At 43.5% G+C, this 13,499-nt stretch overlaps 1 protein-coding gene across 1 annotated transcript; it reads left to right on the forward strand.

Annotated features, from left to right (window-relative positions):
- Positions 1 to 3,650: 3,650 nt before the first annotated feature.
- DDX47 (DEAD-box helicase 47) lies at positions 3,651 to 12,522 on the forward strand. The gene is made up of 12 exons (XM_054808820.1): positions 3,651 to 3,797; positions 4,499 to 4,592; positions 6,091 to 6,279; positions 6,939 to 7,010; positions 7,556 to 7,674; positions 8,191 to 8,262; positions 8,369 to 8,485; positions 8,632 to 8,778; positions 9,081 to 9,218; positions 10,591 to 10,661; positions 11,189 to 11,318; positions 11,412 to 12,522. The coding sequence occupies exons 1-12, from the start codon at positions 3,702 to 3,704 to the stop codon at positions 11,529 to 11,531; spliced, it is 1,365 nt and encodes a 454-aa protein (XP_054664795.1). The 5' UTR covers positions 3,651 to 3,701; the 3' UTR covers positions 11,532 to 12,522.
- The last annotated feature ends 977 nt before the right edge of the window (positions 12,523 to 13,499 follow it).

Raw genomic sequence — 13,499 nt, forward strand, 5'->3', positions numbered from 1 at the left:
GATGCAAATTTTTTCCTAGTGCTCCAGCATATCACCAACTAACTCCACCACATCAGTTATGACTTTACCATGCTTCTGAGATGGTTGGTTTTATCACCACAGATAAAATTGTGTAACGTATACCTCTACCTCCTCCCCAGTTTTCTGGAAATCCAGTTCTTCCACACATCCATATACAAGGAACAACAACAGATCTGAACGGACTAATCTGACTTTCAGAAGGATCTGAATTTGATAGCTTAGAGCTTCACAAGGCCTGGTTTGATCTGCTCAGCACAGTCCTGCCCAGCAATCACAGCCACTGTTTCAGCAGCTGGGGACAAATCAGGTTTTGCTTCCAGTCTCAGCCACACAGGCAAAAAATCCTGCTTCTGTTCTGTTTTTTCCCTAGGCTAACCCTTCACTCAAAGTCAGGATTTAGGTTGTTGCACATGCTGCTGTGTGAGTGTAATTGAGCCCAAGGTACCACACTCTCCTGGCCAGGTCTCAGCCACTCCCCTCTCCAGGCTGGTTTGCTAGGAATGCAAAGGGAGGCTCAGGCAGCCAGTGGGGCCTGCGGGCTGGAAGGTCTGTAATCCTACACAAGATGGAGGAGCTGTGTGACTCAGTTTGCTAGCGGACAGGGCAGGAGGTGGTTGGATCCTCCTCGTGCAGCTCCGGGCATGCCATCCTGTCTCCTCCCATGCAGTCAGCACTGAATCTTATGTGATACCCTGGGGAGCCAGCTTTAGGAGCTGTGCTGGTAGAAATCTACCATATTTGGGGGTAAGATTAATTTCTTACTCCTTTTGCTCCCTGAAACAGCTCACTGCTGTGTCAGATGAGCACCAGAGCTGGTACCAAGAAAGCACCAGAAGCAAGTGACCTGGGCTGGGACAGGGGTGCACCTACTCCAGTATTAGTATTGGCTTAGTTCCAATATTGTGACTCCCTTAGGATCACAAGCAACATTTGGGAGAATGGTCTATGATAAGCAGCTTTTTTGCTAGTAGTTATGTTATTTACCCTTCAAAGCAGTAGATGTGCTGGCGGAACCCTTCCTTTGGTAGCTAGGCAGCAGGGGGAGAAGGGTACCTGTGTGATTTGATGTTTAGCCTGGGCTGGCAGTTATGAAGCCTGGCCTCCCGATGACATTTTTACTCCCCTTTTATTGAAACTGACACAGGGAGGAATGATTCCATTGTGAAGCAGGAATGCAATCATTTTAACACAAAGTCCCATAGCATGTTTTGAAAGCATAATAAAATGTGTTTACAACAAAGGAGCCAAAGCACAATCAGGGAGTCAGGATATCCCAATAGACTCCCTCTGGGCGTCCCAGTGGGTAGACAGGATCATTTACCATTAACTGTGACCTACTATATACACTGCCCATCTTGTCTTATTATGCATCCCTCATGAAACAGTTGGCATTATACCTGCACTAAAATTCATCTGCTGTGGATGCTTTCACCCTGTCCCTGCTAAGGAAGACTGAGCTTATAACATGCAGTAGGGTTAGGAATATATTTGGTCAAAAGCCAAGTCCAAAAGCCCTGGACTGAAAATTTCTAAATCCAGTATAATCTGCAGTGTCCTGTGCTGAAAAGCATAAAAGGGGAATCACCATTTAGAAGTGGTACTTAATCACACATGAGTACTCCCAACAGCAGTTTAGGATAGGAGAGAACTTTTATTCAAATACATCTACTGATAAAAGGGAATTACCCAAACTGGAATTTCACCAGAACAGAATTGTTCCACCCTGCTCCCCACCAGAACAGCACCTACCATATTATATGGGCAATGAATTCAAAAAAGAATCACAAGCAGTGACTTCCCATCACATCCCTGACTCTGTTTCCTGAGGCATCCCAGTGACCCTTAAGAGGGTTCATGTGCAGGCCAGGCTTAACCTTTAGCATTAATCATATATAGCAAGCTCATGGTTCAGACTGCTGTAACTTTTGAAGCATATGGTCATAATTAGCATCTACACTGGGTGTTTCTTGTTGGTTTTAATTTATTATTTTAAAATCATTGCTCCTGAGCACAGTGGGATGCAGCAGTTTCATTTCCACTGCTGCCCAGTGAATTGTTTCAGGTTTCCTCTGCTTTCCCTGTCACGCAGAGAGTTTGTTCGGATTTCCTCTCACTTTCCTCATTGTTCTGGGAGCAGAGGAAATGGCACACTTGGAATCCAGTGACAGATGCTCAGGTACGTCAGCATTTCCACTGCGAGCACACCCAGCTGGGCTTCCCAACCAGCAAGAGGGAGGTCTGCTCAGAAATGCAGTCATGAGTTCCATTTTCCAGTCGGCTCTGCTGTCCTTTCGAAGCCCAAGCCCTTGGATATGTTAGCATCCTTTTCTCTAAAACAAAGGAGGTTCACCTAACTGCAAGGTTGCCCTGCTGCAATCAGCACTGGGGCCATAGATCAGAGGCCACACCCAGACCAGATGGAAACCAATGAGCTCAGGAACTACAATTGTGACATGATATTTTGGTGCCTCGAAGGGCACTGAATCCATCACCATTTTCACCTCTCACTGTGCACTTGCAGGCTCCCTGTCTGAGCCACAACAGCAGCAATCAAGGGAGCTGAGGGAGTGTTTGCATCTATTCCCATCCCCTATTCTCTCATTTCATGCTGTGAGTTGCCACAGTGCAGTTGATTTTATGTATGTCTGGCACTTCAAAGTTGCACGTTGGCAATTACCATAAACAGGAAAACAAGGTGGAACGACAGTTCTTGACTTCTTTTTTTTCCCCTTTGTTAGTACTTCAAAATGTTTCAGCAGTTCCAAAGAAGTCAATTTGCTCTTTATATGTGCTATATATGTAAGTTTATATATATTATTGTATTTTTGTGCCTGGCTAGCTCATTTATCTTGTTCATTCACAACTGTAGAATTTATGAATACAGAACACCATCAGGTACACTGCCTAAGCAACGCAAATGCTGCGCTGCAGGCCAGAGGCTTAGCCATTTGCAGTTAATGCCAAGCAGGCAGGTTTTCACATAGCCAATTCAGTATGCTCTTATGTCAATACAGGCGGCTATAGCTCCGCAACTCCTCCTTCCCCGGAAACCTCTCTGGAGTTCAGTGAAAACCCACTCAGTTTCTCATTTGGCAAATCATAGCACTCATCATATAAATCACCACCATCCCCCAGCCCCCCGCCCCTTGCAGAAGCATAAGCCAAATTAAGTTTTTAAAGAAACCAAGCCTTGAACACGTTTAGAAGTGTGCTGCGTAATAAGCTTGTGCAGAGTCAGGATGTTTCCACAGACACGGCATCTCGGCCCACATTGCCTCCTCTGCATCAGGAGAGGAAAAAAAAAATGACAGCAGTTGGTACGGCGAGCATTACACACACTTCCCAGAGGGCTGCACTCTGAACAGCTCCGGATGCAGAAGACACCTTCTGACCTCAAGAAAACGAGACGGCCTGTTCCTCACGGCAGCACTACCACCGTCGCTGCGCTGTGCCGGCGCGGAGCGGTCCCGCCCGCCCTGCCGGAGTTGCTGCCGGGCTGCAGCCGCCGAGAGCAGCGGCGAAAGCGACCGCTCCAACGGGTAACGGCCGCCGCGCGTGGCCCCTCAAGCCCCGCCCGCTCCGATTGGCTCTTTCCTCCGAACTACGAACCCCATAACGCCTGCAAGGGAGACTACAGCTCCCAGCGTGCTCTGCGCTACTTCAGAAGGGGATGGTCCAAAATGGCGGCAGGAGATGAGGAAGGCCAGGCGGCGGAGCCGGAGGCCGTGGTGGAGCTGGAGGAGGCGGCGCAAGAGCCACGGAGCTTTAAGGACCTGGTGAGGCCGGGCTGGATCCGCTTCTGCCCCTGCTGCTCCCTTCCCCGCCCCGCATATCATGCTGGGGGAGCTCCTCGCACAGCCCCGTGTGCTAGGCCGTGCCCCACGCCGCCCCGCTGTGCTCGCCCCGTAGTGGCGCGGCCCCGGGCTGCGGGCTGAAGGCGGCCCCAACCCCGGCGGGACCGTCGGTGCGTGGGGGGCAGACACGTGCGCCGCCTGGCTGCTTCGGTCCGCAGGCGTGGTGCTGTGCCCGGGCTGGAGATCTGGGGAGTTTGGGCCTCTGCTCCGGTGAGGGTGGCGTTGCTGCTCCGGTCTGTGCTCCTCAGCCGGCTGTCTGTGTTTTCAGTTGTGTTGGTTTGCCCAGATATTTTCCTTTTTGCATGCTCATGGGATACCCCCCAGAGGGGAATAAGGACAGCTGGGTGTGTGCAGAAAGTTGCTTGTGTAAGCTAGGAAAAAATGACTAGTTTCTTATTATGGCAGTCACCTCTTAACAGTTTTGAACAAATCTATGAAGTTACTGATGGAGATGGGGATCACTGTGAGCAGCCTGCCCTTTCATGTAGTTGCATTAAGGGCCTGATGGAGTTGGTCTCTGCTAGAGACAAGCTTGGTTGTCTTGCACCATGTATTTAACTGAAGTCTGCAATTTAATTTAGGTCTTCTTGGTGATGTCTGTTTCCATTTTCCCTAATGTTCAGGGAGTTACAGATGTCCTGTGTGAAGCTTGTGACCAGTTAGGATGGAAGATGCCAACAAAGATCCAAGTTGAGGCTATTCCAGTGGCTCTCCAAGGTGAGCAGTGTGCTTCTCTGATCCTGAATCTAGGGATGCTACGGGAGCTCTGTGTGATTGAATTTTGCTGAATGAGAAGTGGTAGGGATGAGAGTGTTCTTGCTGCTTTGTTATCAAAGATCTCTGTCTAGAAGTAGTATCTGTGTTCATTCTTGTGTCCTTCCTAGGTGGAGTTTGGATTGCTAATTTCTCCTATAACACTGCCTGTAACTACAGACTTTCAAATGGGTACATATGTAGGATCTTGAGTGTTCACTCTGTTGTGTAGTTCTGACACTCCACATTAAATAGAATTGTTTTCAAACATTTGACCTGATAGTCCGCATTGACCATTTTCTTTCTGAAATACTCAAGGATACACAGGAAACTTCTGATAGATTTAGGACTGTGCCTCTTCTGGTAGAGACCTTCAATGTGTGTCTGAAACTGGAGAAGCCTTGACTGATTACATAGCTTGTATAATCTGTTTTGCTGTGAGCAGGCAAATCTTTGAAATTAGATTTCTGGAGTGAGTAGTAACCAAACCACAGTGACTTTCTGTGAACATCCTGGAAAATAAATTACTGAATTCAGGAAACATTTCTGCCTCTAGAATATTTGTTTGGGTTTTTTTAGGAAAAAACAACAACAACAAAAAAACCCCCAAAAACCCCAAATCACCACGAAGCAGGAACAGAACCATGTCGTGTCAGAATGGGAATAAACTTTCAGTGTCTGCTCTGTCCTAGTACTTAACTGTTATCAGACTGTTTTTACTCCACATATAAGATTCTCTTAAAAAAAAAAAAAAACAAAGAAAAGTAAGATTGCATTTCTGAGGAGCTGTCTCCAGTTTAAGGCCTGTTGGCAACATGTTCTTCTGAGCTGTAGGACTTCAAGAGGTCAGAATGGAACCTACTCATGAATTCTACCCTGTTGCCTGCATTGTTTTTGGGCAAAGAACTTGCTGGCCAAATCCTTCCTGCTGCAAACTGGCTTAGATTAATCTTTTAATCAATGGCACAAAATAGACTGTGACTTGTAAAATGAGAGTTTGGTATTGCCATTGTCTAGTAGTTGGTATGACCTAAATCTCAAACACTGGAGTCTATATCCATGTAAGCCAGTAAAAAGACAACGGTTTGTTGGTCTAGAATACTTGCCAGATACAAGCAATAGGCTGTAAATTGACTGACAGATTTGAGAAATAATAAAGTAAAGCTTTTTTTTGAACCTAAAGTTTATATGGAAACCTGTATATTGGCAGAAGTTTAACTAGAGAATGAAAGGCATTGAGACTGTAAATACTGTACGAATGAAATCACACTCAAAATGCTGCAGAGATGCTCTGAAATTCTTTGTTGTGGCCCTTTGTTCTCCTTTACACTTTGTGTGGTTCCTTTTTTTCTTCTCCCCGCCCCCCCCCCCCCCCCTCCTTAGGGAATCTTGTGCTTTATTGCACAGTGCTTTGAAAGTCTAAGTTTGTAACAGTTTTTGCCCTCCTTGATGCTCCTTGCAGGCAGAGATATCATTGGACTGGCAGAAACTGGCTCTGGAAAAACAGGAGCTTTCGCTTTGCCAATTCTTCAAGCACTGCTGGAAACACCTCAGAGATTATTTGCTCTTGTCCTCACACCAACAAGGGAGCTGGCCTTCCAAATCTCAGAGCAATTTGAAGCTCTTGGATCCTCCATCGGTGTCCACACTAGTAAGTAGCTTCATGATATTGGAGCAGTTTTCCTGAAGACTGAAGTTTGTCAGCTCTAGATCTCAAAGGAGAAAGTAGAGAGTATTTGTATGGAGGGGTGGACAAAAGGTGAGAAAAGCTTGTGATGCTGGAAGACAGAGATCTGGTATCAAGCTTGGGAAAGACAGACTATACGGTCTTTTCTCATGGAGTAGTCTGCAGCCCTTCTGCATTTTATGTCCAAATGGTTAAAGATGGAAGTATGAGAGAATCTTCTCAATAGTTTGTGTCCAGTGAAATTGCATAGAGCTCCACTCTAAAGTGTGATGTAGTTTAATATTTCCTTCCTCTCTGTGTTGGTTCTTTAGATACTCTCTACAAACATAAAAGCTTTGTGGGTATTTGTAGAAATAGCAACTGAGTTAAGCTGCAAGGAATAGATTCTGCCTGTAGCTCTTCAACTGTGAAAATAAAATACTTGGGGCCAGTAAGGTCTTTGGTGTATGGCTTAACAGCCTTGGGAAGGTCAGGTGTGCTAAAATAAAGAGAATGCTCGTAAAGATAAGTAGTCTTTAATTTGTGCAGAGTTGTGGGTGGCAGGGAGTAGAAGGAAACACTGTGGTGCAAGGGGCTGGCTGGTGCTACACTGAGAGATTCACTATATTGTATTTGTCCTGCAGCGGTTATTGTGGGTGGAATTGACACAATGTCTCAATCTCTGGCCTTAGCCAAGAAACCACATGTTATAATTGGTAAGTTGATGTACGGGGGGGTACCAGATATGAATGTTACCAAACTGCAGTTGTCCAAAAGGTTTTGTGCATTTGAAGAAGTGAGAGTACGTCTTTTATTTGTTTCTGTCCTGAGATCTGAGTACTGGCTTGTTAATGTTTCTAAAGTAGACACCACTAGCCTTGCTGCTGCAAGCTCATTCCGAAACATTCCTGCTAGACTGCCTTTCACTTTTTTTTTTTGTTGTTTTTAAACTCTCCTCAAGTATTCAAAATGCTGGTCTCATCCTTCTCAGTACAGCTCATCTGCAGTCTGGTTTGGTTTGCTTTTTTTTAGCAGAGGGTGAGGGGAGAAGGAAGGAGGGAATTCTTCAAAATGTCTGACTCCATTAGTCTTATTTCCAAACACTTTGAAGATATCCTATGAAAGAGTACTTCCCACAAAGCAATCTGCCTGTACTTCTCTTGGGCAAGAAATCCCATTTCTGTAATGGATGACCCTCTTGCCTTTTTGGATCTTTTCCTTTGCTTTCATTTTAAATTTGCTCTTGTGATTTTGTTGGTAGCAACTCCTGGCCGTCTAGTTGATCATCTGGAGAACACAAAGGGCTTCAACTTACGAGCTCTGAAGTTCCTAGTAATGGATGAGGCTGACCGGATCCTTAACATGGATTTTGAGACAGAGGTAGGAATCTGCTAAAATAAGAGTTTGGAACACCAGATGACTCCCTTTAAAATTGCTTCATACAGTCACGTAGTAAACACTGAGCTGTTCTGTAGAAATTAATAGCAAATCTTTACTAAGATCTAGTAATTTCACAAAAGTATATGGTGGGAATAGAACTTTGCTGAGTTCTGCAGAGCACTAGCAAGACAGTAGGAGGCATTTTGTCTCTGAAATCTACTGGTTTCTCTGGAGCACCTGACGTTGACACAGTTACTGCAGAACACAATCACACGCACATTCCTGCAGGAATATTGCCTGATATTTGCACTGCTGTTGGACTTCTGGAGTTCACACTACCTGTCAACAGGCTATCAGCCTACACCTTCTCTTTAGATGAGGGGAAATTTATTCCTACTATGAGCCCAAGTTGCACACATGCATTACTCTTCCTTTGGATGATCATTATATTTGGAGGAGGCTTCTGTCTTAATTGTTGTTGTATTTGACATTTCCATTTCCTTTATATTTTTACAGGTGGATAAGATATTAAAAGTGATTCCTCGAGACAGGAAGACATTCCTGTTTTCTGCTACCATGACCAAGAAGGTGAGAGCACTTGCTTTAGTTCTCCTTCCATCAGGCTAGACTGTATGATACAGGTTTCTGACAAGATCTCTGTCGATCTAGTACTGATGTACATTGATCTTCCCAGGTTCAAAAACTCCAGCGTGCTGCTCTGAAGAATCCTGTTAAATGTGCTGTTTCTTCCAAATACCAGACAGTGGAAAAACTACAGCAGTACTACATTTTCATCCCCTCTAAATTCAAGGTAATGCCACTTCTGTTTCTTCCCTCTTCTGATTGTGTCTTATCTTGCTGTTCTCACATCTCCCCAATATCTTGTCATCTTCTCTGACTTATACTTACTCTTTAATGTGGCATATGTGATTTTTTTTTTTCTTTGTTTCTTTACAGGACAGCTACCTGGTTTATATCTTGAATGAACTAGCTGGAAACTCTTTCATGATATTTTGTAGTACATGTAACAATACTCAGAGGACTGCTCTACTGCTCCGCAACCTGGGGTTTACTGCCATTCCTCTCCACGGGCAGATGAGTCAGGTATGGGCATAGCCCACAGAGTGGAGTAGACAGGAGACCTGTTGCTTGGGAAATGGGCTGCACCATACTGAGTCACAACTACCTTGCAGGGTTATTTCACAGCTAGTGGACTGAACTGATCCCTAGAAGTTAATCTAATGTGAATGTTGCCACTGATTCTCTAATTTCTTTTTGAACTATTACAGAAGTGAGTTTTTTGAGTAGTTTCTCCCTCAGTTCTTCTGTACCAGTATTTCAACAAGAGCATATTATCCGGAATGAGCATTATTTTCTCATTCCCTTTTTGTCTTCCTCTCTTCCAGAATAAACGCTTGGGCTCTCTAAACAAGTTCAAGGCAAAGGCACGTTCTATTCTGCTGGCTACTGATGTTGCAAGCAGAGGTCTGGACATCCCACATGTAGATGTGGTGATAAACTTTGATATTCCTACACACTCTAAGGTAAGCTAGTTTCTGTGCAACTAAGACCTTCCTGTCACCAGGAGGCATAGTGAAGCTAGACAAAGGAACAAGACATCTTTTCTCTGTTCTGCTGGCTGAGAGTCTAATTCACGCTTCTGTAGATTAAAAGATGTAGTTCAGCCTCTGCAGGTGAGTTGGTATCTCAGTTTGGTTGGGTGGCCTCATCTTGATTGTAGAACTCATCCCGTAAGTGAAAAGAGGAAGTGTGGGACGTTCTGTCTCTTTGTATTTCTGCTCAGAGTATGTGTTTTGCCACATTACGTTAAAGGGCTTCTACACTTTGAAAATAGTTTTACGATATTACTAGTTTCAGGTAGTCATTTCTGTTCCTGTGATCCAGGTCTGCCTTCATGTTTTAAACTGTGTTTAAAAATAAATAAAAATTCTCCCATTATCTTCAATGAGGATTTGATCAAGAAAGATGTCTTTAATGTGCTTCGCCTTCATATCACAAAAGTACAGCAAACTGAAAAAAAGTGAGTTATTAACCTTCTACCTTACAGAAAGTGTAGTATTATCTTAGGAGTGGGACTTTGTTTCCCAGCCTAGTTTCAGAAAGCATACTATTTACATGTATTTCAGGAACTGCTGTTGTTCCTTATAATGATCAAAGATACTACACACTGCAAAGGGAAGAAAGTATGGTGATTCTTTTGAAGATACTGCTTTTGACATTGTAAAAGGATAAAAGCTAAAAAAATAAAGGTGGAGGGAGCAGCTTGAATGATGTCATTAAAGTTTTTTATGCCCCTCCCTGTCATCTAAAGATGCACATCCTTTCTCATGATGCTTCCTTTCTCCACAGATCCTGCATGGAGAAGGGAGTATTTTAATTTCCATAATGCAGTATAAAACCTGGAAAACAGCCTAGAACCATACAAACAAAAGATACTCAGTAGATTAGATGCTTCCAAATTGTTCTCATTCATCCTCCCTTTCACTGTGCTTGCCAAATTTAAATCTGCTTGCCAGAGAGTTTGTCTGGAAGACAGACTGTGTAGAGCACTAGATCCCAAGACTGAAAATGCAGGCATTGGCTCACTTTAAATACTAGTTTTCCAAGGAAGTGATACTTCCTTAGCAAAGTCATGTATCACAACTTTTGTTCTGCAGTCTTGAATAATTGGAGGTGGTCTTTTCCTTTAGAAAGAGAAGAATTCAAATGTTAAAACAGAAGATATGCCTCCACAAGCCAGCATCTTCTCAAATCCTAACTCTGCACATGGTCCCAAGAATTTAATTCTGGCTGTATTTTCTTCCCATTTCCTTATTCTTTCATAAAGAAAAATTATATGGCCTAATTTCCCTTAACTTTGGTGCACATATTGCTTATCAAGAAAATTGTTTTCAGGATTACATTCATCGTGTTGGGAGAACAGCTCGAGCTGGAAGATCTGGCAAATCTATCACCTTTGTCACACAGTAAGTATTAAAATGTGGTAGACTTATTCTTCCCAGATTTGTTTCAGAGCAGAAAACATCTGACCTCATCCTGGGTGAGAAGAAAATACTGCTTTTCGTTTTGAGGTGCCAGTTGGATTTATGTAGAGGAGAGAATTCAAAGCCCTGGGTGGGGAGGGAGAAAAGTCTAAGATAAATTCTAGAAGCAGGCATCTAATGAGCAGAATTAACTTTATAACTTGATTGTCTAATATACATTTTTTAATGATATCTAATGCAGGTTAAGTAAGTGTGGGGTTTTTTTATAAATACTGAAGTATTTGTCTAAAGTCTTTGCCAAATGCTTCTGAATAGAGATGAGCTGAATAAATCAGTGAAGCCATCCTGAATGATGGCATCATTCAGATGCGATTGAAAGTTGTTTGTGAGACCATCAGCAGAAGCTGACAATATCTGTGGGCTGGAGATAAGGGTTGATGTCTGTGGATGGTGACAGCTGAAGTACTCTCAGGAGGGCTGATGTGAGCTGGTGTCTTGTCTTTTCTCAGGTATGATGTAGAGCTGTTCCAGCGTATTGAACACCTGATTGGCAAGAAGCTGCCAGCATTCCCCATGCAAGAGGAAGAAGTTATGATGCTGACAGAGCGTGTGGCTGAGGCCCAGAGATTTGCTCGAATGGTGGGTGCTGGCTTTTTGTCCCTCTACTCGCTGTTGTAGTCTGAATTTCCTCAGGTGGCAGAACTCTTGATCAATCCCTTGATTGCATTGCAGGAGTTGCGGGAGCAGGGAGAGAAGAAGCGATCTCGGAATGATGATGATGACACGGAAGAAGCTATTGGTGTCAGGAATAAGGTGGCAGGTGGGAAAAAGAAGAAAAGGAAAGCCTTCTAGTTTAGTATTTGGACGGACTTTTATTTTTCTTTTTATGGCTACATGGCAATAATAGTCTACCAAGCCATCTCCAGTGGATTTTTTTCAGAACTACTTACAAAATGGGGCTGTCCACCTGGAAAACAACTTCCTCTCACCAGTTACAAACTGAGCTTGACCCATTGTGGTACCATGGGACTAGCCTTCCTTTCAGAGACACCAGACTATCACCTCTAGACCTGATAGCAGCTGTGGTCTGGCCCTGCTCATTCACAAAGAGGTGCAGTGTGAGTGCAGCTTTCCTACTGCTGCAGCCTGTCTCACCACCCACACTCTGAGTGCATCTGGGGTCAGTTAGGTCTGTCAGAAGAAAGAGAGGAGAAAAAAACGAAGCAACTGAGTTTCTACGGCACAGCTGTGATGCCTTTACCTTAGTGAAGGGACATGTGACATGGAGAACTCCAAATATATTTTGCTTAATTTTAAAGCTACCTTTTTTTCCTTGTCTTATCACTGACCTGTTTTGCTCATTTTAATATCTGCTCTGCCAGAAGGTTTTTCTTCTTAGGTCAATCTTAGCGATTCAAATGTGACATCAATACCTTAGATGAGTCAGCTGAAGAGTGGCCCAGCACAGAGAACATCTCTTCCAGCAGAATTAGGCTATTCACTGCCTGGAATTCGATCCAGAATCTGTAATGTTTGGAAAGATAAAGGAGAGATCTGGGTTTTGGGGTTTTTCATTCGTTTGGGGATTATTCTTTTTTATGGCTGATTCTTGTAGTACTTACAAACCAACACAAGAGGGTGATATTTACATAGGAAAGCAGCTCATGAGCTGGATGGTGATGAAATACTGGTATCATAGAGGATCCCTATTTATTTCTCTGTCTTAGGCAGAGTCCAGTGCCATATAAATAGACTCTTGCAAGAATGAAATCAATGTGCTTATCTTCATATCAAACCAGTAGGTTAGTGCTATTTCACATTGGCAGTAAAATTTTTCATACTGTACATGTCCAGGTGAATAGCTCCTTCATGATCACTTGACATGAAAATTTAATGTCCATTAGAACCACTCATAAACTGGATTTTTCTGCTACATGAAAAAAAATTGTTCAAAAGATTATTTTTTTAGATTTAAATGAAAAGTGGAAACCACTGCAGTAGTCAAGATGCGCACAATGGTTACTTCATAGTGTCAAAGTAAATCTAATACACGCATGAATGCTAGTCAGAAAGCTTTTACACTTTTTTGTGGAGGCAGCACATTTTGCAAAATTACAAAAAATACAGCATGGTTAAAACTAAGGGGATTAAAACTAGCTCTTTTATTTAAAACAGCTCTGTTGTCTTCATGAGGAAAAAAACATACTCTCTGGTGTAAGAGTGTCAGTGTTTTTACTTTGTCCTTTTTTGTAGCAATTTACTCAAATCTCCCAAATACTCACCTTCAAGTTTGATAGCTCTAAAGCAGTCTGAGATCAGTGGCAGAGAAGTAGGAGTACAGATCTTGGGTATGTTGACTGCTAAGAGCATTCTTACAAAGCAGGTAGAGAGTGTGCACCTTCCGTGGGTCTAGTGCAGAGAGGCAGTGGTGGAAGCCCAGTAGTGAGAAATTGTTAATTCTATGGGGCCCTTTGGTAGGGATCCCCACAGGTAAGAGGAGGCATCCCTAGAATGCACCAGAGAGAGAAGAAGAAAATGAGTGAGCATATGGGTGGAAATGGAAATGCTCATTCCCCATGGAGGAAGGAAACTCTCCCGACTGGTATTTTCTCCTGCTGGATGCTTGAAAAAAATTTCTTATCCTTCACCAGCAGGACAGGATTGGTCCTGCTATCAGCACATAAAGATTAAATCCCTCTGAGGCTCCTGGGTCTCCGGAAAACCTCTTGGCATTATTCCCAGCTATGGTAACGGGTGGCGTGCACAGTCAGTCCTGAGCCAATCTTGTAAAGTGATGTGAAGGGCAGTTTCACAGCTGGA

Source organism: Grus americana, chromosome 1, assembly GCF_028858705.1.
Source record: "Grus americana isolate bGruAme1 chromosome 1, bGruAme1.mat, whole genome shotgun sequence".
Taxonomy (NCBI): domain Eukaryota; kingdom Metazoa; phylum Chordata; class Aves; order Gruiformes; family Gruidae; genus Grus; species Grus americana.